This window comes from Oncorhynchus keta, chromosome 18 (assembly GCF_023373465.1).
Source record: "Oncorhynchus keta strain PuntledgeMale-10-30-2019 chromosome 18, Oket_V2, whole genome shotgun sequence".
NCBI lineage: Eukaryota > Metazoa > Chordata > Actinopteri > Salmoniformes > Salmonidae > Oncorhynchus > Oncorhynchus keta.
Window position 1 is genome coordinate 13900691 of NC_068438.1, and position 24505 is coordinate 13925195.

The 24505-nt window shown below is 44.1% G+C and overlaps 1 protein-coding gene across 1 annotated transcript in view; it reads left to right on the plus strand.

The window, feature by feature from the left end:
• Positions 1-24505, plus strand: part of LOC118397329 (PTB-containing, cubilin and LRP1-interacting protein-like) — a 62390-nt gene that overhangs the window by 6796 nt on the left and 31089 nt on the right. Inside the window, exon 2 of the mRNA XM_035791974.2 lies at positions 9197-9343. Coding sequence (XP_035647867.1) covers positions 9197-9343 — 147 coding nt within the window. The remainder of the gene's footprint in view (positions 1-9196; positions 9344-24505) is intronic.

Below are 24505 nucleotides of genomic sequence, written 5' to 3' on the forward strand. Positions count from 1 at the left end.
CCAGACAGGATTGGCAAAAAGTGCTCTTCACTGACGAGTTGCGGTTTTGTCTCACCAGAGGTGATGGTCGGATTCACTTTTATCCATGAAAGGAATGAGCGTTACACCGAGACCTGAACTCTGGAGCGGGATCGATTTGGAGGTGGAGGGTCCATCACGGTCTGGGGCGGTGTGTCCCAGCATCATCGGACTGGGCTTGTTGTCATTGCAGGCAATCTCAAACGCTGTGCGTTACAGGGAAGGCATCCTCCTTCCTCATGTAGTACCCTTCCTGCAGGCTCATCCTGACATCCAGCATGACAATGCCACCAGCCATACTGCTCATTCTGTGCGTGATTTCCTGCAAGACAGGAATGTCAGTGTTCTGCCATTGCCAGCGAAGAGCCCGGATCTCAATCCCATTGAGCACGTCTGGGACCTGTTGGATCGGAGGGTGAGGGATAGGGCCATTCCCCCGAAAATGTCCGGGAACCTGCAAGTGCCTTGGTGGGAGAGTGGTGTAACATCTCACAGCAAGAACTGGCAAATCTGGTGCGGTCCATGAGGAGGAGATGCACTGCAGTACTTAATGCAGCTGGTGGCAACACCAGATACAGACTGTTACTGTTGATTTTGACTCCCCCCTTTGTTCAGGGACACATTATTCTATTTCTGTTGGTCACATGTCTGTGGAACTTGTTCAGTTGTTGAATCTTGTTATGGCCATACAAATATTTACACAATAACAACAGTTTACAGTGAGAGGATGTTTCTTTTTCTTTAAAGTATATATATATTTACATTTACATTTAAGTCATTTAGCAGACGCTCTTATCCAGAGCGACTTACAAATTGGTGCATTCACCTTATGGCATCCAGTGGAACAGCCACTTTACAATAGTGCATCTAAATCTTTTAAGGGGGGTGAGAAGGATTACTTTATCCTATCCTAGGTATTCCTTAAAGAGGTGGGGTTTCAGGTGTCTCCGGAAGGTGGTGATTGACTCCGCTGTCCTGGCGTCGTGAGGGAGTGTGTTCCACCATTGGGGAGCCAGAGCAGCGAACAGTTTTGACTGGGCTGAGCGGGAACTGTACTTCCTCAGTGGTAGGGAGGCGAGCAGGCCAGAGGTGGATGAACGCAGTGCCCTTGTTTGGGTGTAGGGCCTGATCAGAGCCTGGAGGTACTGAGGTGCCGTTCCCCTCACAGCTCCGTAGGCAAGCACCATGGTCTTGTAGCGGATGCGAGCTTCAACTGGAAGCCAGTGGAGAGAGCGGAGGAGCGGGGTGACGTGAGAGAACTTGGGAAGGTTGAACACCAGACGGGCTGCGGCGTTCTGGATGAGTTGTAGGGGTTTAATGGCACAGGCAGGGAGCCCAGCCAACAGCGAGTTGCAGTAATCCAGACGGGAGATGACAAGTGCCTGGATTAGGACCTGCGCCGCTTCCTGTGTGAGGCAGGGTCGTACTCTGCGGATGTTGTAGAGCATGAACCTACAGGAACGGGCCACCGCCTTGATGTTAGTTGAGAACGACAGGGTGTTGTCCAGGATCACGCCAAGGTTCTTAGCGCTCTGGGAGGAGGACACAATGGAGTTGTCAACCGTGATGGCGAGATCATGGAACGGGCAGTCCTTCCCGGGAGGAAGAGCAGCTCCGTCTTGCCGAGGTTCAGCTTGAGGTGGTGATCCGTCATCCACACTGATATGTCTGCCAGACATGCAGAGATGCGATTCGCCACCTGGTCATCAGAAGGGGGAAAGGAGAAGATTAATTGTGTGTCGTCTGCATAGCAATGATAGGAGAGACCATGTGAGGTTATGACAGAGCCAAGTGACTTGGTGTATAGCGAGAATAGGAGAGGGCCTAGAACAGAGCCCTGGGGGACACCAGTGGTGAGAGCGCGTGGTGAGGAGACAGATTCTCGCCACGCCACCTGGTAGGAGCGACCTGTCAGGTAGGACGCAATCCAAGCGTGGGCCGCGCCGGAGATGCCCAACTCGGAGAGGGTGGAGAGGAGGATCTGATGGTTCACAGTATCGAAGGTATATATATATACATACATTATATATTATATATATATTATATATATATATAAGTATATATATATACATACAGTTGAAATCGGAAGTTTACATACACTCCACAAATTTCTTGTTAACAAACTCTAGTTTGACAAGTCGGACGTCTACTTTGTGCATGACTGTCACGCCCTGACCTTAGTTATCTTTGTTTTCTTTATTATTTTGGTTTGGTTGGGGTGTGACAAGGGTGGCTGGTTTAGTTTTTATATTGTCTAGGTGTTTTTGTCTTGTCAAGGGTATTTGTATATCTATTGGGTTTTAGTATGTCTAGGTATATGTAGGTCTATGGTGGCCTGAATTGGTTCCCAATCAGAGACAGCTGTTTATATTTTATTTAGGTTACCATTTTCAATTTTGGTTTTGTGGGTTATTGTCTATGTGTAGTTGCCTGTCAGCACTTGTGTCGTTTGTTAGTTTGTTAGTTTGTTTAGTGTTCTTTGTGTAATAAAAAAAGAATGTATTCTTATCACGCTGCGCCTTGGTCTCCTCTTTATGACGAACGTGACAATGACACAAGTAATTTTTCCAACAATTGTTTACAGACAGATTATTTAACTTATAATTATCTATATTAATTATATCACAATTCCAATGGGTCAGAAGTTTACATACACTAAGCTGACTGTGCCTTTAAACAGCTTGGAAAATTCCAGAAAAGGATGTCATGGCTTTAGAAGCTTCTGATATGCTAAATGATATCATTTTGAGTCAATTGGAGGTGTACCTGTGGATGTATTTCAAAGCCCTCTTCAAACTCAGTGCCTTTGCTTGACAACATGGGAAATCATCCAAGTCTGTTTCATCTTTGGGAGCAATTTCCAAACGCCTGAAGGTACCACGTTCATCTGTACAAACAATAGTACGCAAGTATGAACACCATGGGACCACGCTGCCGTCATACCGATCTGGAACGTGACACGTTCTGTCTCCTAGAGATTAATGTACTTTGGTGCGAAAAGTGCAAGTCAATCCCAGAACAACAGCAAAGGACCTTGTGAAGATGCTAGAGGAAACAGGTACAAAAGTATCTATATCCACAGTAAAGCGAAAAGTCAGACTACGGTTTGCAACTACACATTTTGGAGAAATGTCCTCTGGTCTGATGAAATAAAAATAGAACTGTTTGGCCATAATGGCCATCGTTATGTTTGGAGGAAAAAGGGGGAGGCTTGCAAGCCGAAGAGCACCATCCCAACCGTGAAGCACGGGTGTGGCAGCATCATATTGTAGGGGTGCTTTGCTGCAGCAGGGACTGATGCACTTCACTAAATAGATGGCATTATGAGGAAGGAAATGATGTTGATATATTACAGCAACATCTCAAGACATTAGTCAGGAAGTGAAAGCTTGGTCGCAAATGGGTCTTCCAAATGGACAATGACCCCAAGCATACTTCCAAAGTTGTGGCAAAATGGTTTAAGGACAACAAAGTCAAGGTATTGGAGTGGTCATCACAAAGCCCTGACCTCAATCCTATAGAATTTTTTTTGGCAGAACTGAAAAAGCGTGTGCTAGCAAGGAGGCCTACAAACCTGACTTGGTTACACCAGCTGTCAGGAGGAAAGGGCCAAAATTCACCCAGCTTATTGTGGGGAGCTTGTGGAAGGCTACCTGAGACTGTTGACCCAAGTTTAAACAATTTAAAGGCAATGCTACCAAATACCTATTGAGTGTATGTAAACTGCTGACCCACTGCGAATGTGATGAAATAAATAAAAGCTGAAATAAATAATTCTCTCTACTATTATTCTGACATTTCACATTGTTAAAATAAAGTGGTGATCCTAAATGACCTAAGACAGGGAATTTTTAATAGGATTACATGTCAGGAATTGTGACAAACTGAGTTTAAATGTATTTGGCTAAGGTGTATGTAAACTTACGACTTCAACTATATATATATATATGTATATTTAAAAACACTCTACTATTTATATATATATATATATATATATATATATATATATATATAAATAGTAGAGTGTTTTTAAATATACATATACATATACATATATATATATATAAAAACATTTTACGTAAGTATTCAGACCCTTTACTCAGTACTTTGTTAAAGCACCATAACAAAGTGATTACAGCCTCGTGTCCTTGGGCATGACGCTACAAGCTTGGCACACCTGTATTTGGGGAGTTTCTACCATTCTTCTCTGCAGATCCTCTCAAGCTCTGTCAGGTTGAAAGGGGAGCGTTGCTGCACAGCTATTTTCAGGTCTCTCCAGAGATGTTCAATCGGGTTCAAGTCCGGGCTCTGGATGGGCCACTCAAGGACATTCAGAGACCTGTCCCGAAGTCGCTCCTGCATTGTCTTGACTGTGTGCTTAGGGTCGTTATTCTGTTGGAAGGTGAACCTTCGCCCCAGTTTGAGGTCCTGAGCGCTCTGGAGCATGTTTTCATCAAGGATCTCTCTGTACTTTGCTTCATTCATCTTTCCCTCAAACCTGACTAGTCTCCCAGTCCCTGCCACTGAATAACATCCCCACAGCATGATACTGCCACCACCATGCTTCACCATAGGGATGGTGTCAGGTTTCCTCCAGACGTGACACTTGGCATTCAGGCCAAAGAGTTCAATCTTGGTTTCATCAGACCAGAGAGTCTTTTTTCTCATGGTCTGAGTTCTTTAGGTGGCATCTGGCAAAATCCAAGCGGGTTGTCATGTGCCTTTTATTCAGGAGTGGCTTCTGTCTGCCCACTCTACCAGAAAGGCCTGATTGGTGGAGTGCTAAAGAGATGGTTGTCCTTCTGGAAGGTTCTCCCATTTCCACAGAGGAACTTTGGAGCTCGGGTTCTTGGTCACCTCCCTGACCACTGCCCTTCTACCCTAATTGCTCAGTTTGGCCGGGCGGCCAGCTCTAGGAAGAGTCTTGGTTCAAAGCTTTTTCCATTTAAGAATGATGGAGGTCGCTGTGTTCTTGGGGACCTTCGATGCTTAGACATTTTTTGGTACCCTTCCTCAGATCTGTACCTCTACATAATCCTGTCTCGGAGAACTACGGACAATTCCTTCAACCTCATGGCTTGAGATTTTCTCTGTCAACTGTGGGACCTTATATAAACAGGTGTGTGCCTTTCCAAATCATGTCCAACTATCACGGTTTTCTAATGGTGAAGGAGAGTCGGACCAAACTGCAGCGTGTCGATTGCGATCCATGTTTATTTAAACAAACGCAAAACACGACTAAACACGAACACTACAAAACAATAAACGAAACGAAAACCGAAACAGCCTATACACGTGTCAACTAACATCTAACAAGGACATCAAGACACTCAGGACAATCACCCACAATACAACCAAAGAATATGGCTGCCTAAATATGGTTCCCAATCAGAGACAACGATAAACACCTGCCTCTGATTGAGAACCACTTCAGACAGCCATAGACTTTCCTAGAACACCCCACTAAGCTACACACCACATACAAAAACCCATGTCACACCCTGGCCTGACCAAATACATGAAGAAAAACACAAAATACTTCGACCAGGGCGTGACACCAACCTATCAAGTTGTAGAAACATCTCAAGGATGATCAATGTTAACAGGATGCACCTGAACTGTAAATAAGGTATTTCAGTTTTTAATTTGTAATACATTTACAAACATTTCTAATAACCTTTTTTTTTTGCTTTGTCGTTATGGGATATATGATGTAGATTGATGAGGAAAAATAAGGCTGTAATGTAGCAAAATGTGGAAAATGTCAAGGGGTCTGAATACTTTCTGAATGTACTGTATATATGGATCACAGGAGGCTGGTGGTACATTATTTGGGGAGGATGGGCTTGTGTTAATGGCTGGAGTGGAATAGTTGGAATTGTATCAAATACATCAAAGACATGGTTTGATACCATTCAATTTGCTCCATTCCAGCCATTATTATGAGCCGTCCTCCCCTCAGCAGCCTCCACTGATGTGTACGTTACAGACTAGTGTTTGCAATGGTGTACATCAGTCAGTTTGTGTGTTGAATGAGGTGGTATGTGCAGTATGTATGTATGACTAGGCTTGGGCAGCATCCAGATTGACCTTCATACCGACCATATAACATCCTGGGATGTTCGGTAATACCGGCAAATGTATATAGGTTCAGAACTTTTGTGAAATAGCACAGTTACAAATGGAAATCAAACTGGATGGACATCAGAAATAGAGGAAGGACTAGAAACAAACAAAAAGTAACTATTGTAAAATAGACTGAATGTAAAATGTTAATAAGATGTATAAATTGAAGGTGAAAGCCGAAGTGTTAGTTTACTCCAATTGGGGGATCGGCGGTAGGGTTTGCGGGGAATATTAATAAAGGTATATTCTTAAAAAAAGTGTGTATGTCTCTATAGGTATGTGTATGTATATATGTGTATATGTATGTATGCATGCGTGCGTGTATGGATATATATATATTTACCCCCCAAAAAAAAAATTGGGGATTGGAAATGATGCAGACAGTACATTGATGGAAGCAACATTCTTTCCGCAATATTAAAGCTGATCTACCCCTTAAATAAAATAATAATACCGGCACTGAACAGAAGGGCCTCTATTTTAAAACCCCACTGAGCATCTGAGATCAGAAGCTTAGCAACGCTAACAAGTACATGTAAAATCCCAAAGAGAATGCTAACTAAATGCTAATGAGCGCATTGCGAACATTTTATACAGTCTCTGACCTAAACTATTTGCAGGACAGACATCCCAGCTCATAAAGTTATAGAAGTTGTCTGCAAAAATGCTACTCACAGTTTGCTGCACGCACAAAACAAATTTTAAACAGCAAGGGTCTTGTTACCAAGCAAAGCTTGATATAGCAAGAAGCTAAACAAACATTGAGTTGTGAATTCCATAATTTAACTAGATCACCTGGCACATGCTGCTCAACAGTGAGTGACTGACTCACAAGGCTCCGGTCTCTCGTTTGTTGTGCGCTTGTAAACAAACACCATGTGACTGGGACTACCGGTAAACTTCATAATAAATAATTATGTGACAGGTGAAATGAAGAACGCAGTCTTCTTTATTTCCTAACGTATTGCACGAGTTGACTGCAGGTATTTACTTAAAAAGTAGCTACTACATTTCAAAGAAATAGTTTCAATAGTATTGACGACATTGGAAAACAATCCCGTGGCTGTTTCCAAATATCCCGGGAAGCGGTATATACGGCATACCGCCCATGCCCAAGTATAACCCCTGTAATCAGTGTCTCTGCTGTGTCAGTGGGTTGTTGTACTGTGGCTTACGCTATGATTGACCTGAGAGCCTGCCGACTCCAGCAGAGAATCTCCCTGAGGGCTGGGAGTGCACCGTCCCATCTGTTACCTGTGAACTATAGACACATAATCACGCAGTTGACGCACACACACGGACGTGCACACACATGCTCGTGCACACAGACACATATCATAGTTGACACACGCACAAACACACACACACACACTCTCTAGAGGCAATCGAGGCCAACCTGAACACTGTTTAGTGTTTGTCAATTTACATTTTGTCAGTTTCTTTCTACATTGGATACACTTAGGCAGCCCGGGCCAAGGATTTCAATAGCAGAAAGATCCTGTACTGTGTCTCCTCTCATCTCCCGCAGAGCTATAGAATCCTCCTCCTCTCACAGGCGAATGGTCACTTCTAAACGGTGTAAAATGTCTACTCCCCTCTATTTTCAAATGCTCTCTCCCAATCCATAACATTCAGCCAAAAGTTATTTGGGAAAAGTCACGTGCCTCGCTCACGCGTGAAATGTATACCAGTGTTTACAAGGAAAATGGGCTGTGACTGAGAATGTGGCGTACCTTTTAAAAACACATGTCTAAAGAAGTCAGTGAATGGGCTAGATGAGGACCAGACTGTACAGACAGAGCCTGCTGTGTCAGAGAGAGAGAGATAGATGGAGGGAGGGATGAGTAGATAGAGAGAGAGAGAGAAGGAGAGAGAGTAGGGAGATGTAGAGAGAGAGGGAAAGAGAGAGAGAGGGAGAGAGAGAGTGGAGAGAGGTAGAAAAAGAGGGTAGGAGAGAGAGAGGTAGAGAGTGTAGAGACAGAGTTAAAGAAATGAATGAGAGAAGACACAGATAGACAGACAGACAGACAGACAGACAGACAGACAGACAGACAGACAGACAGACAGAGAACAACCAGTATTGGGGATCAATGTCTATTCCTTGGTTCCAGAATCAGAACCTCCTCCTCCTCATCCCCAACCTAAATAGAATCAATAATATTTGTAACTCGATGAGGCTATTTTTTAATCCAGAGGAATAATAAAATAATGAAAATATTATGAATAGAAATCCAGTTTTATTTCCGCACGGTGCCTTGAGAGACCCCCCCGCCCCAATCCGGGCTGACCACAGGAATGTGGAGCACACTGTCAGGAAGCCATAAAGTGCTGACGCGGAGGTCAGCGAGCGTTCACACACGTGGCTTTAGTTTCAAAACTGCCTCTCCTCTTCTTCTCCTTTAGTCTCTTCTTCTTTTCTCCTGTGTTTCTCTCCTCATCATCTTTCCTCCTTGTCTCTTCTCTGTCAAACCTCCTCTTCTCTCCTCTCCTCTCCCACAGGTGGAGTTTGGGTTGTATGATGGAGATGTAGTGGGGTCTTTTAGGAGGATGAGCAGTAACTGTGGCACTTCCAGTGCTTGGTTTAAGATGGCCTGTCACAGTGGCTTTACTTTGGTTTGGGGTGACAGTCCCTCTTCTCCTGTTATTCAGCTGAAATGTGGACAGCAGATGAGGGACCTTCTCGCTCTCTCTCTCTCTATATGTGAAGTGTCCGTCAGAACAGGAGATGAGAACCACGCCTCCTCGTCCCAAACTGGAATCTGGGGTTTTGTAAGGCCGACCAGAACCACATGTTTGCTCTGGTCTCCCACCTACAGAGCAGGGAATTGGATTGTGGAATTTCTGGGTTTCCTTGAAAAAGCCTAACAAAACCGAGCAGGCTAATTAAATCATGACTCGCGCAATTTCATCTGAATAGAAAGTACTAGGAATGTGGGAACTCAGAATGTTGTGGTTGGGTGGGTGGGTTGGATGGAAGGAAGAATGGATGGATGGGCATATTTAATTATTTCTTGATTGGTTGATTGATTGACCATGACTTTATGTCCCTCAGCACTTCCAGACGATGCTGAAGACCAAGCTGAACGTGCTGACACTGAGGAAGGAGCCGTTGCCCACAGTGATATTCCACGAGCCGGAGGCCATCGAGTTGTGCTCTACCACCCCACTCATAAAGAAAAACACCCATAATGGCTACAAGGTACACACACACACACACACACACACACACACACACACACACACACACACACACACACACACACACACACACACACACACACACACACACACACACACACACACACACACACTGGTAAGAACAATGGGCTTGTGTTAGAACTTTAATCCTGGCACGTATCGTAGGTGTGTGTTATGGGCACGTGTCTTCTATCAGTGTTGTGTGTGTGTTTGCCTAGCTGTGATAACTGTCTAATTTAGATCTTTATCCTGCGAGCTGCCTGAGTCAAAGTCTATTCTCTGTGTTCAACCTAAAACAAACAGAAACAGGCTTGCAGGTTCAAAAAACACATTCTATTATTACAGACAATACTTGGAAGTTCATCCCTGGAAGTTAATCCAGGATTTTTGGCACACCACAATCTCATCCATGAAAAACAGGGATATTGGGAAGAAACTCAGAGCAGAGTGTGCCATGGCAATGATTGATCCCAGAAGTGTGTGTGTGTGTGTGTGTGTGTGTGTGTGTGTGTGTGTGTGTGTGTGTGTGTGTGTGTGTGTGTGTGTGTGTGTGTGTGTGTGTGCGTGCGTGCGTGCGTGCGTGCGTGCGTGCGTGCGTGCGTGCGTACCAGCAGGGGGAACCCAGGACACTGGGGAAGGGGCGCAGGGTGTTATGATGGTTGTAACTGAGGCAACTTCCAGTTGTGTGTGTGTGCATTTGTGGGTGAGATGGTGGAAGATGTTTGGCAGGCTTGTTAAGGCTTTCACATTAGCTCATTTGGACAAGGCTTTGAATATAAATACACACCAATCCACTGGCTCACTTATGATCTGACTCATTCAATCACAACACACAGAACACAGACAGCCAAAAGACAACTTGACGTTTCACAATGGACAATGAAGCTCTATTCTATTTGAGTGACCAGCTATGCTATGTGCTAGTAGAAAGATTAAGAGGGGTGCAGATGGAGATCACATGACTGACTGATTAGAAGAGCAGACACTATTTAGTGCAGAGGTGCTGATCTCTGTCGGGACACGACTTGTTCCAGAACACCTGTGAAAATGTTCCGCTGAAACCCAACCAGCCATCCTGTATAACTCTCTGGCAGGACAGAAGAGAACAGTGGGGCTTTGGGTCTTTGGGTCTGGGGCTCAGCACAGCCAATGGGAAACTGACAGTCTCCATCCAAAATTACACCCTGTTTATTATATATTGCACTGCTTTTGAGGCTTTGGTCAAAAGTAGTGCACTATAAAGGGAACAGGGTGCTATTTGGGACTCACATACTGACTGGGGTCTCTTTTGGTCTCTAGCTTGTGTTGCGCTGCCAGTGCCAGGCTAGCCTAGCCCTGGTGTATGTGCATGCCTGTATTTTTTCCAGACATCTGTCCTCTGCTGAATTGTGAGGTTGAAGCTGATCAGTTGAAGCTCCTCAGTGGACCTCTCTATCCAGTGTGAACTAGTAACGTCTGAAATCTGCCTGTTTACTACGTCTGTAGTATACACGCATGCATGCACACAGTCCCCCTTCCTTTTCCTCTCGCCTCAGACGTCGCTCCTTTCAAGGTAGCTGTGAGAGAGCTTGGTTTAGTTGCCATGGATACCACACAATCTATTTTGTCGGAGAATGCCAGCTACAATATATTTTTAACATTTTTTTTTACTTACTCACCCTGACTCTGTGCTTTTCCAGGGCTTTCAGTTTGAATAGGAAAGCAGAGGAGAGAAGAGGTGATTTCCACAGCTACAGAAGTAGGATTTTTAGAGGGGTGGGGATTTTAATACTAACAGTTGCATTGGAGGTGTGTAAGTGTGTATGTGTATGCAGTCTGGTGCACGCTTGTGTGCTCACTGTGTTTGTGCATATTTGGTTATTTCGGCATTGAGTGTGTGCGTTTATATGTGTTTCAGCATGACAGTCAGCCAGCCAGTCAGTCAGACAGTCAGCCAGCCAGTCAGTCAGTGTGTGAGATAGCTGGTCTGTCAGCGATTGCGCCAGGTTTCCCCCTCCAAGTACCCACCCTCTTGTTTATTTCCAGATAGAGAGAAACAGTTAATAATATATATCTATTTAAATCGATAGTTATATTTTTCAGCACTTTTATTTCCATGACTGATCCAAACTCATTTTCTTACGGCTCTCTATTGTCCCTCTGCAGAAGACATATGGTGAGCAATATGTTTGGAACATCAAAATAAAACCACAGTATCGAATTGCAATAAATTTAGAATTGTGAGAATCGCAATACATATCATATTGTATCGTATTGTGATAATATCGTATGGCAATTCCCAGCCTTAGCAACCACCCACCCACCCACCCACCCACCCACCCACCCACCCACCCACCCACCTACCCCAACCCAACCACTGCTGTCACCCTGCCAATGCTAACGGCTGCTGGGATGAAAAGCTATTTCTCACTGTTCCCCTCTCCTCCCCCAACCCACAGCCTCTTTCTCACTGTTCCCCTCTCCTCCCCCAACCCACAGCCTCTTTCTCACTGTTCCCCTCTCCTCCCCCAACCCACAGCCTCTTTCTCACTGTTCCCCTCTCCTCCCCCAACCCACAGCCTCTTTCTCACTGTTCCCCTCTCCTCCCCCAACCCACAGCCTCTTTCTCACTGTTCCCCTCTCCTCCCCCAACCCACAGCCTCTTTCTCACTGTTCCCCTCTCCTCCCCCAACCCACAGCCTCTTTCTTACTGTTCCCCTCTCCTCTCCCAACCCACAGCCTCTTTCTCACTGTTCCCCTCTCCTCCCCCAACCCACAGCCTCTTTCTCACTGTTCCCCTCTCCTCCCCCAACCCACAGCCTCTTTCTCACTGTTCCCTCTCCTCCCCCAACCCACAGCCTCTTTCTCACTGTTCCCCTCTCCTCCCCCAACCCACAGCCTCTTTCTCACTGTTCCCCTCTCCTCCCCCAACCCACAGCCTCTTTCTCACTGTTCCACTCTCCTCCCCCAACCCACAGCCTCTTTCTCACTGTTCCCCTCTCCTCCCCCAACCCACAGCCTCTTTCTTACTGTTCCTCTCTCCTCCCCCAACCCACAGCCTCTTTCTCACTGTTCCCCTCTCCTCCCCCAACCCACAGCCTATTTCTCACTGTTCCCCTCTCCTCCCCCAACCCACAGCCTCTTTCTCACTGTTCCCCTCGCCTCCCCCAACCCACAGCCTCTTTCTCACTGTTCCCCTCTCCTCCCCCAACCCACAGCTTCTTTCTTACTGTTCCCCTCTCCTCCCCCAACCCACAGCCTCTTTCTCACTGTTCCCCTCTCCTCCCCCAACCCATAGCCTCTTTCTCACTGTTCCCCTCTCCTCCCCCAACCCACAGCCTCTTTCTCACTGTTCCCCTCTCCTCCCCCAACCCACAGCCTCTTTCTCACTGTTCCACTCTCCTCCCCCAACCCACAGCCTCTTTCTCACTGTTCCCCTCTCCTCCCCCAACCCACAGCCTCTTTCTCACTGTTCCCCTCTCCTCCCTCAACCACAGCCTCTTTCTCACTGTTCCCCTCTCCTCCCCCAACCCACAGCCTCTTTCTCACTGTTCCACTCTCCTCCCCCAACCCACAGCCTCTTTCTCACTGTTCCCCTCTCCTCCCCCAACCCACAGCCTCTTTCTCACTGTTCCCCTCTCCTCCCTCAACCACAGCCTCTTTCTCACTGTTCCCCTCTCCTCCCCCAACCCACAGCCTCTTTCTCACTGTTCCCCTCTCCCCCAACCCACAGACTCTTTCTCACTGTTCCCCTCTCCTCCCCCAACCCACAGCCTCTTTCTCACTGTTCCCCTCTCCTTCCCCAACCCACAGCCTCTTTCTCACTGTTCCCCCTCTCCTCCCCCAACCCACAGCCTCTTTCTTACTGTTCCCCTCTCCTCCCCCAACCCACAGCCTCTTTCTCACTGTTCCCCTCTCCTCCCCCAACCCACAGTCTCTTTCTCACTGTTCCCCTCTCCTCCCCCAACCCACAGCCTCTTTCTCACTGTTCCCCTCTCCTCCCCCAACCCACAGCCTCTTTCTCACTGTTCCCCTCTCCTCCCCCAACCCACAGCCTCTTTCTCACTGTTCCCCTCTCCTCCCCCAACCCACAGCCTCTTTCTCACTGTTCCCCTCTCCTCCCCCAACCCACAGCCTCTGTCTTACTGTTCCTCTCTCCTCCCCCAACCCACAGCCTCTTTCTCACTGTTCCCCTCTCCTCCCCCAACCCACAGCCTCTTTCTCACTGTTCCCCTCTCCTCCCCCAACCCACAGCCTCTTTCTCACTGTTCCCCTCTCCTCCCCCAACCCACAGACTCTTTCTAACTGGAGACTCTCAGTGTGTTTGAAGGGATCAGTTTGAGCAAGTTGAGGCACAAAATTACTAATCTTGATCACATAGGCCTAGTTATTTTGGCCTGAGGTGATTTGTAGATCAGTGATTCTGCACAGACACTGCCCTGCTCTCTGCTCTCCCAACCCCAGAGCCTTGGATAGGAATAAACAATATGGAGAAACTTCATCCTAGCCTGTCATGGGCGCAAGGTGAAGTTAATACCATATTGCTCATAACGGTACAATCAGATCTCAACAAGTGTCTAGGGTGGTACGGGGTTGATTTGGGATTGGGCCTCTCTTTGCCCTACCCTGCTCTCTCTACAACCCAGATCCCAATCTCTGCCATGGAGTCCATAGCTGTGGTCAACACGCGTTCCAACCACGTTCCAACCACTCCCTTGTCACTCAGTCAACACTGGTAGGAACCACCTTGACTCAGAGGAACTGCAGAGGGGTATTAGTCTCTTACTTACCTTCAGAGAGGAATCTAATCTTTCACACTCTGTGTGTATGTGTGTGAGAGTGAGAGTGTGTGTATGTGTGTGTGTGTGTGTGTGTGCACTTTGTGGCTCTGAGATCTACTGCTCCTTCAGGTAATGAAGCAGGGAGAGGAAAAGGAAAGATCCTTATTTCAGTGTGCTTCTGAAAAAAAGATGCTGCCGTTTGGGAGGGAGCTGAGTTTTCCATTCGGTGTTCCCAGCTTTGAGACAGAACACTGACTAACCAAAGAACCATACAAGCACCCCCTGTGAGTGTGTGTGACTTGGATGTGATCCAGGATGCGAGAGCTAATCGCCTGGCATATCCTTGATTATATAACGACATGGCTGCGGAGGGCAGCAGTGGCGCAGTGTTTCCATGGAGACAAAGCTGAGGCCACGTGTGCTCTGAGGATCTGGGTACTCTGCTGCTCGCCATTTAAAAGCTTAACATCAGTGTTCACGCCACCGTTTCCGCTAGCATTATATTGCCCTCCCTCTCTCTACCTTGGGAACTTGTTTAATTGGTGTTTTTGACGACTTTGGTTAAAGACGCCCCTGGAAAACACTGGTTCCCAGTCGCAGTGTGGTCTCTCTGACAGGGTGGCGTCTGTTACACCACCAGACCTTTCATCAGGCCCTCTTATCTACCCTCTACTTGTCTCAGCCTTACTGAACAGACAGTTGATCTTAAGACTTATTTTAAAAAACAACTTTTTCTAAACGTTTAGCATTCTCTCAGTGGCATATAATAATGGATGCCAAGGGAAGCCAAAAAAGTGATATTTCGTTTGTGTTTCATAATTTTCCTTAAATTTGCAAGTGGCTGAATGTATCTCATGGGAGAAAGCATCTGAGCGAAACAGCTCTCTGTATGTGTAGCCCCTGTATCTGATGAGTGACATTGTTGCTGCCCGTAGCATTGAATTCAATAGCAACGGAAGCCAGCGAGCAGCATTTGGCTAGCTACCTAGCTAAAATCTTCCCTTTCCTAAATAAGCCTTGGATATAGGGATTTGGACTTGTGGTTTTACTTAATTTTCCGTACTCACCAATGATTACATTGCTGATTCTGATCCAACCATGAATTAATACAGAGGATGGAAGTTCAATATGTAGCTAGATGTAGTAGACAAATGTTAATTAGTTGGTTCATCGTTGCCCATGAAAGGAAGTCAGGTAGCATAGTCTTGGACAACAAAAACAAAACAAGTTTTCTCTATGGCATTCCTCTACAAGTAGGTGAGGCAACATGTTTTTCTACTTGGGTGCGTATGCGGGTGCACACACACATACACCAATCAGTGCCACGGACAGCCACATGATATTTAGCTTGCGTTGATTGGACTAGGAGTAAAATAGTTTGTTTTTGGTAAGTTGTCACTGTTTTAGACTAAGCGCAGGCGGCTCGTGTTTTCTTTCCGACATGGGGTAACTCACCGTGGTTCTAAATCAAATGTGGGAAACATTAACTTGCTTGGCCATGCTGTAGGTCATGCAACTGTTTGTCACATGTAATGTGCTTTGTAGACTTCACCGGACAGCTGTGCTTTCCGGTTATGCGATGAAACAAAGATATGGTTACATGTATTCAGCCATTGCGTGACATTTACATTTACATTTAAGTCGTCTTGTTGTCTCTGCCTTATATATCATTGTGGCGTATGAACGGGATGTAGAGCAAACAACATAATTATCACAACACATAGGTTGTAATATGGCTTTTTTCCCTCAGTGGTTTTACCCACACACCACCACTACTGCATTCTCTTATTTGTTTTATGTTAACCTCCCTAGTCTTATTGTGGTCTGTCAAGTGAAAGACGGATTACCCCTCTGCCCCTGTGAACTCATATCCCTTCAACCCAACAAACAACCACATCTGCTTAGACCTCAAGGTTATACTTAGATGTATATATACATTTGTAGAACGCTAAACAAAAATATAAACGCAACATGTAAAGTGTTGGTCCCATGTTTCATGAGCTGAAATAAAGATAAGATCCCAGGAATGTTCCATGCGCACAAAAAGCTTATTTCTCTCCAATTTTGTGCACACATTGGTTTATGTCCCTGTTAGTGAGCCTTTGTCCTTTGCCAAGATAATCCATCCACCTGACAGGTGTGGCATATCAAGAAACTGATTAAACCGCATGATCTTGACACAGGTGCACCTTGTGCTGGGCACCATAAAAGGCCACTCAAAAATGTGCAGTTTTATCACACAACACTGCCGCTGATGTATCAAGTTTTGCGGTACCGTAAAATTGGCATGCTGACTTCAGGAATGTCCATCAGAGCTGTTGCCAGAGAATTTAATATTTATTTCTCCACCATAAGCTGTCTCCATTGTCGCTTTAGAGAATTTGGCAGTACGTACAACCGGCCTCACAAACACAGACCATGTGTATGGCGTTGTGTGGGCGAGCGGTTTGCTGACGTTAACGTTGTGGACAGAGTGCCCCATGGTGGTGGTGGGGTTATGGTATGGGCATAAGCAAAGGAAAAAGAACACAATTGCATTTTATCGATGGCAAATGGAGATACCGTGACGAGATCCTGAGGCCCATTGTCGTGCCATTCATCCGCCGCCATCACCTCATGCCATTGAAGAGGAATGGGAAAACATTTTACAGGCCACAATCAAGAGCCTATGCAAAGGATATGTTGTGCTGCATGAGGCAAATGGTTATCACACCAGATACTGACTGGTTTTCTGATCCACTCCCCTACCTTTTTTAATGGTATCTGTGACCAGCATTTCTGTATTCTCAGTCATGTGAAATCCATATATTAGGGCCTAATGAATTTAATTAAATTGACTGATTTCCTTAAATGAACTGTAACTCGGTAAACTCTTTGAAAATGTTGCATGTTGTGTTTATATTTTTGTTCAGTATACATTTGAATTGATTTAGTTTGACCGATTGGTTTCATGGACACAAGTTTGAGAGCACATCTTTCCTTGGAGTCTTTGGTATGCTTGAGAGGATACTGGAATTCTGTTTGCAGTCAGACCCAGGGAAGGGTAGGAGTATTATTGTCTGTTTTCAGTTGTTTTGGAGAACAGTGATTTCATAACCATCTGGGCCAGTCGGGAGCTGTGCACTATGTGTGACAGAATCCCTTGAGCTCTGGGAAATTCTTCTCTGGTCCCGGTCCTGTCCCGGTCCTGTCTCTGTATATTACATTAGCCCTATTTCACTGTGTGATTCTAAGAAAAAACACTCAAGACAGATTTTCAAGCTTTGTAGTACATGTGTGTGTTTGACAGATAGGGAGAGAGTAAAAACAAGAGAGAAGCGAGTGTGAGAACATAGATCACGTGTCTGTCAGTGATGCTTTTGTCTCACTTTGTACTTTGTATTGTAATGTGTGTGAGATGATGTGTTTGTTACTGGTGTCTCTTTGTATTCTAATGTAAGTGTGTGACACATACACAATCCATTTCTGTGTGTGACTGTTTAAGGAATGTGTGTGTGTTCCTGTGTGTGTGTGTGTGTGTGTGTGTGTGTGTGTGTGTGTGTGTGTGTGCGTGCGTGCGTGCGTGCGTGCGTGCGTGCGTGTGTGTCTGTGTGTTTGTGTAAGGCAGATGTCTGCTTTAAATTAACTACTTTCTCTTGACGCTGACAATCTCAGCCAGGGCTTTCCTCAGATTGGTCCCTTTGATATCAAATTCACTCTGGTTTGCTTTGTGTGCCTGATTTAAAAGGATACTTATGGATTTTAATCTACATCCCCAGAGTCAGATGAACTCGTGGATAGCATTTTTATTTTTATGTCTCAAGTATGAAGGAAGTTAACATTGTCTGGCAAAACTACTTCTATCTAGCATCAGTGCAATGACGAAGTCTATGGTATGCTAGCAGATACCATAGACTTCCAGCCATTACGTTAATGCTAGTTAGCAACTTCCTTCAAACAGAGACATAAAAATGGTATCCACGAGTTCACCTGACTCTGTGGAATTAGATAAATGGCCTCATTGTCAAAATCCCAAAGTATCCCTTTAATAAACCAATAGAAAATTCCCAAAACATTCAAACCGGCCTATTTGGCACTCCAGGCAGACTCAAGCAAACGCTCAAAGTATCTGTGAACCCAAGTCTGAACCCAAGTCTGTTTTTCCTCAACATCTCTCTTCCTGTCTCTGCTTTCATTTCACAACATCACTGAACTTAATTTTAGAGCAAAGCACTTCTGTATTTTCGTCTTCGAAAAGAACAATGAAAATATTGAATGGGAGAGGGGGATATAAAAACAGAGTGCAGTACAACAAGCTGTCTTAGAGACAGATAGTGCATAGAATCTCACAGAAAACATCTGGTCTGGTGGCAGGAATGCTGTGGGGTTCTGGGAGTGTGAAGGACCCCATTGTGGGTGTTGAGGTGGCTCTGTGGACTCACTGGGATGTAGCCTACAGCGTCTGTTTTGCCTACACACATACACAAACCCGTCCCCAGTCTCCCGCCCACAAACAAACACATACAAACAAACAGGTATTGTTCTTCAGCACAAGTCAGCAAGCACATACTTAAAGACATGCTCCGGTACTTTGGCGACTAGTAAGTCTTTTTTAAACCTCCTGCTTTGGGCTGGATGTGTCCATGTGTAGTTCATACATGCATAATCTATGAGCAGAATTACTTACCTCAATTAGCTAGCCACGAAATCCCTATTTTCAAAGCAATTGTTTTCTGAAAGCTGTGCGGCTCCATTTTCCCTACATTTACCCCCCTGTGGGCCAGCCCCCAGCAATTTGAGTTTCAGCCAATGAGCTTCAGCACCTCACCATTTGCAAGACGCACTCACAGTAGAGCGAGAGAGCAATGGTGTGGTGCACTTTAGAGGTTAACCGATTAATCGGAATGGCCGATTAATTAGGGCCGATTTCAAGTTTTCATAACAATGTTTTGTAAACATTTTTTTATATATTTTTATACCTTTATTTAACCTTTACTTAATCTTTATCTAACCAGTCAAGTCAGTTAAGAACACATTCTTATTTTCAATGACGGCCTGGGAACAGTGGGTTAACTGCCTTGTTCAGGGGCAGAACGACAGATTTTCACTTTGTCAGCTCAGGGGAATCAATCTTGCAACCGTACAGTTAACTAGTCCAACGCTCTAACCATTGCACTCCACGAGGAGCCTGTCTGTTACACGAATGCAGTAGAAGCCAAGGTAAATTGCTAGCTAGCATTAAACTTATCTTATAAAAAAACAATCAATCATAATCACTATTTATAACTACTAATTCAGTTTAGCAGGCAATATTAACCAGGTGAAATTGTGTCATTTCTCTTGCGTTCATTGCACGCAGGCAGAGTCAGGGTATATGCAACAGTTTGGGCTGCCTGGCTCATTGCAAACTAATTTCCCAGAATTTTACGTAATTATGACATAACATTGAAGGTTGTGCAATGTAACAATAATATTTAGACATAGGGATGCCACACGTTAGATAAAATAACGAACGGTTCCGTATTTCACTGAAATAAGAAACGTTTTGTTCTCGAAATTATAGTTTCCAGATTCAACCATATTAATGACCAAAGGCTTGTATTGCACATATTTTACATGGCACACATTTTTACATGTCACACATTTTTACATGGCACACATTTTTACATGGCACATATTGCATATTGGTATCTACATATTACTTTCTTCTTCAACACTTTGTTTTTGCATTATTTAAACCAAATTGAACATGTTTCATTATTTATTTGAGGCTGAATAGATTTTTATTGATGTATTATATTAAGTTAAAACAAGTGTTCATTCAGTATTGTTGTAATTGTCATTATTACAAAGAAAAAATAGTCTGATTAATCGGTATCGGCCCTTTTGGCCCACCAATAATCGGTATCGGGCCGTTTGGGCCACCAATAATCGGTATCGGAATCGGCATTGAAAAATCATAATCGGTCAACCTCTATGTGCACATTTGTGATGCAAGTCCCAATTTTCAGGGACCACTTTTGGCTCGTGGAGCTACTTTCAGAACTACTGTCTAAAAAGTATACAAAAGCACCGGAGAATATCTTTAAACAAACTCCCACACTTTCACGTGCAGCTCTGTCCTCAGCCAGATTTACTGGGCTGATTCAATGAGCAGAGAAGAATGTTAACAACCGCCTCAGGATTGCAGAATTCTCAAGGAGTTATTTGGTAGTAATGTTATGTTAGGGGAGGCCTACAGAGATTGACCTCAGTAGAGACAATGGGCAAATACCAAATACCCTTCTATTCCTTAAATGCAGTGCCTTCGGAAAGTATTCAGACTAGAGGTCGACGGATTATGAATTTTCAATACAGATACCAATTATTGGAGGACCAAAAATATTGATGAACCCTTTCACACGTATCCATCACACGGGTGTGATCGTTTTACAGTGGTCCCTGGAGCGTAAGATCACACCCGTGTGATTAGAACACTAATTTAGAGAATGGCCAGTTTTGAATGACACAATAATCAGAATTTGAGCTTATTTACACAAATTCAGTCCTTACAAAGTTATGTCCAGAATGTGAGCAGTTTATTTTTGGATGCAATGTTCAGATATTCACAGAAGTATCTATAACATAACACAATCATCCTAATCGGAAAACTGTAGGCTACATTTGTCCTAGCGCTAACTGAGGAAAGATTGACGGCTGGCAACACAAGCGGTCATATTTTCTAACTCTCGGCTGACATAAACTACACTATGAATTAGCTAATAGCAATTACTATGCATAATTAATCACATCACGGGTGAGCTCACCACGCAGCCAGGCTTCTTTTCCTCACAGAAACCAAAGATAATAAGAGAAGACAAGATTAGTTTGGTCTGTTTATTGTATGCATGTATACTATACTACATAGTGCGCATTACAATCTATGAAAAAATCTGAATGTCGGCCACAGGGAAGGTGGACCACCTGACAGGAGAGAGGAACAAACCAGACAGAGAAACATTGAACCAGACTGCGTGCTTGACTATAACCTCAAAATGTGGGCAGTGGATAAGGCTGACATGATAAACAGCTTTGTGGAATGCACTCGGAAAACGACCAAGTGGTATGAGATATTGTTTTCAGGGTAGCTTCAAAATACAACATGCCAATACTTCTCATGCCAATACTTTTACAGAGCTAATAGAAGAATGTAACTAACTACATAAGCACGATTGAATATAATCTATATAAAAGGTGAGTAACGTTACCTAGCGTGTCCACGGTTATAAGGAATATACACAAATATATTATGCTTCATATACACAGTGAGCTACGGTAGAAACGGTATAACATGACACACAAACTATTATTAGGTAATAAGGCACTTACTTTGATAGAAACGCAGTCTGGATTTGAAGTTGAGTGTCTGTAGTGACGCCTCTAGCAGCGCTGTGTGTCAAGCATTGCTAAGAGCTGCTGGCAAACGCAGTAAAGTTTTAATGAATGCTTACAAGTCTGCTGCTGCCTACCACCGCTCAGTCAGACTGCTCTATCAAATATCAAATCATAGACTTAATTATAATATAATTAACACAGAAATAGGTTGTTAATATGGTCAAATCCGTAAACTATCATTTTGAAAACAAAATGTTTATTTTATTTAACTAGGCAAGTCAGTTAAGAACAAATTTGTATTTTCAATGACGGCCTAGGGACAGTGGGTTAACTGCCTGTTCAAGGGCAGAACAACAGATGTGTACCTTGTCAGCTCAGGGATTTGAACTTGCAACCTTTCAGTTACAAGTCCACCGCTCTAACAACTACGCTACCCTGCCGCCCCAATTATTCTTTCAGTGAAATACAGAACCGTTCTGTATTTTATCGAATGGGTTGCAACCTTAAGTCTAAATATTGCTGTTACATTGTACAACCTTCAATGTTATGTCATAACTATGTAAAATTCTGGCAAATTAGTTCGCAACGAGCAAGGCGGCCCAAACTGTTGCATATACCCTGACTCTGCGTGCAATGAACGCAAGAGAAGTGACACAATTTTCCTAGTTAATATTGCCTGCTAACATTAATTTATTTTAACTAAATATGCACGTTTAAAAAAATATACTTCTGTTGATTAATTTTAAGAAAGGCATTGATGTTTATGGTTAAGTACATTCCTGCAATGACTGTGCTTTTTTTGCGAATGCGCTTTTGTTAAATCATCCCCAGTTTGGCGAAGTTGAAGTAGGCTGTGATTCGATGATACATTAACAGGCAGCGCATTGATCATATGCAACGCAGGACAAGCTAGTTAACCTAGTAATATCATCAACCATGTGTAGTTAACCAGTGATTATGTTAAGATTGATAGTTTTTTATAATATACATTTAATGCTAGCTAGCAATTTACCTTGGCTCCTTGCTGTACTCGAATAACAGGTGGTCAGCCTGCCACGTAGTTTCCTCGTGGAGTGCAATATAACTGGTCATAATCGGCATCCAAAAATCCCGATTACCGATTGTTATGAAAACTTGAAATCGGCCCTAATTAATCGGCCATTCCGATTAATTGGTCGACCTCTAATTCAGACCCCTTGACTTTTTCCACATTTTGTTAGGTTACAGCCTTATACTAGAATTGATTTTTTTTTTTTACAAATATCATCAAATCTACTCACAATACCTACAATGACAAAGCAAAAACATTTTTTAGAAATGTTTGCTAATTTATAAAAAACAGAAAAAAATGAAATATCACATGTACATAAGTTTTCAGACCCTTTACTCAGTACTTTGACTTTGTTGAAGCACCTTTGGCAGCAGCGATTACAGCCTTGAGTCTTCTTGGGTATGATGCTACATGCTTTGCACACAGTATTAAGGGAGTTTCTCCCATTATTCTCTGCAGATCCTCTCAAGGTCTGTCAGGTTGGATGGGGAGTGTCTCTGCACAGCTATTTTCAGGTCTCTCCAGAGATGTTCAATCAATCTGTCACGAACTGTGGTTGTTCCTCCGTGTACTGACACGAGTTTGCATTCCTTCGAGCGCGTTGTTTGGACATTCATCTGGGCCAATTTTGTATTGGTGGACTATGTGTACAGATCTCTACATTAAACACGCTTCTCAAAAAAATCCCTGCTCTCCTGCGCCTGACTGCTACACCTCTCACCGAGACGCACTTTATCACACAATCGGGTTCAAGTCCAGGCTCTGGCTGGGCCACTGAAGGACATTCAGAGACTTTTCCCAAAGCCACTCCTGCATTGTCTTGGCTGTGCACTTACGGTTGTTGTCCTGTTGGAAGGTGAACTTTCATCCCAGTCTGAGGTCCTGAGCGCTCTGGAGTAGGTTTTCATCAAGGATCTCTTTGTACTTTGCTTCGTTCATCTTTGCCTGGAAGGTTCTCCCATCTCCACAGAGGAACTCTGGTGCTCTGTCAGAGTGGCCATTGGGTTCTTGGTCACCTCCCTTACCGAGACCCTTCTCCTCCATTGCTCAGTTTGGCCGGGCAGCCAGCTCTAGGAAGAGTCTTGGTGCTTCCAAACTTCTTTCATTTAAGAATGATGGAGGCCACTGTGTTCTTGGGGACCTTCAATGCTGCAGAAATGCTGTGCCTCGACACAATCCTGTCGCGTAGCTCTACTGACAATTCATTCGACCTCGTGGCTTGGTTTTTGCTCTGACATGCACTGTCAACTGTGGGACCTTATATAGACAGGTGTCTGCCTTTCCAAATATCCAATCAATTAAATTTACCACAGGTAGACTCCATTCAAGTTATATTAACATGGAAAATGGAAAAAGGATACAGCTGAACTTATGTGACTAAGGTATTTCAGTTCTTAATGCTTAATACATTTGCTAAAATTTCTAAAACCCTTTTTCACTTTGTCATTATGAGGTATTGTGTGTATATTGCTATCTTTTTAATATTTTGTTATCCATTTTAGAATAAGGTTGTAATGTAACAAAATGTGGAAAAAGTCAAGGGGTCTGAATACTTTCCGAAGGCAATGTAACACATTGCTTTTGGCCATAGCTTCATGGTTGTGTTCTGTAGGGAATTGGGAGACATTTTTGACACAGATCCAACGCTAGTATCCCAAATAAGACCAGTATGACCCAGTACATTTTCAAAAACTACAATGCCGATACAGGTAAGGCTTTCTACTAGAGTAGCTAAACCAGGGCTGTCGTGGCGTGTTTTGATTTTATAGACATGATTCCCTCTCACTGTCAGTCACCGGAGGTTGGTCACATCTTAATTGGGGAGGACTGGCTTGTGATAATGGCTGGAGTGGAATAGGTGGAATGGTATCAAATACATCAAACATGGTTTCCATGTGTTTGATACCATTCCATTCGCTCCGTTCCAGTCATTATTATGAGCCGTCCTCCCCTCAGCAGCCTCCTGTGTCGTCAGTCCTCAGTATGGTATGTGAGTTAG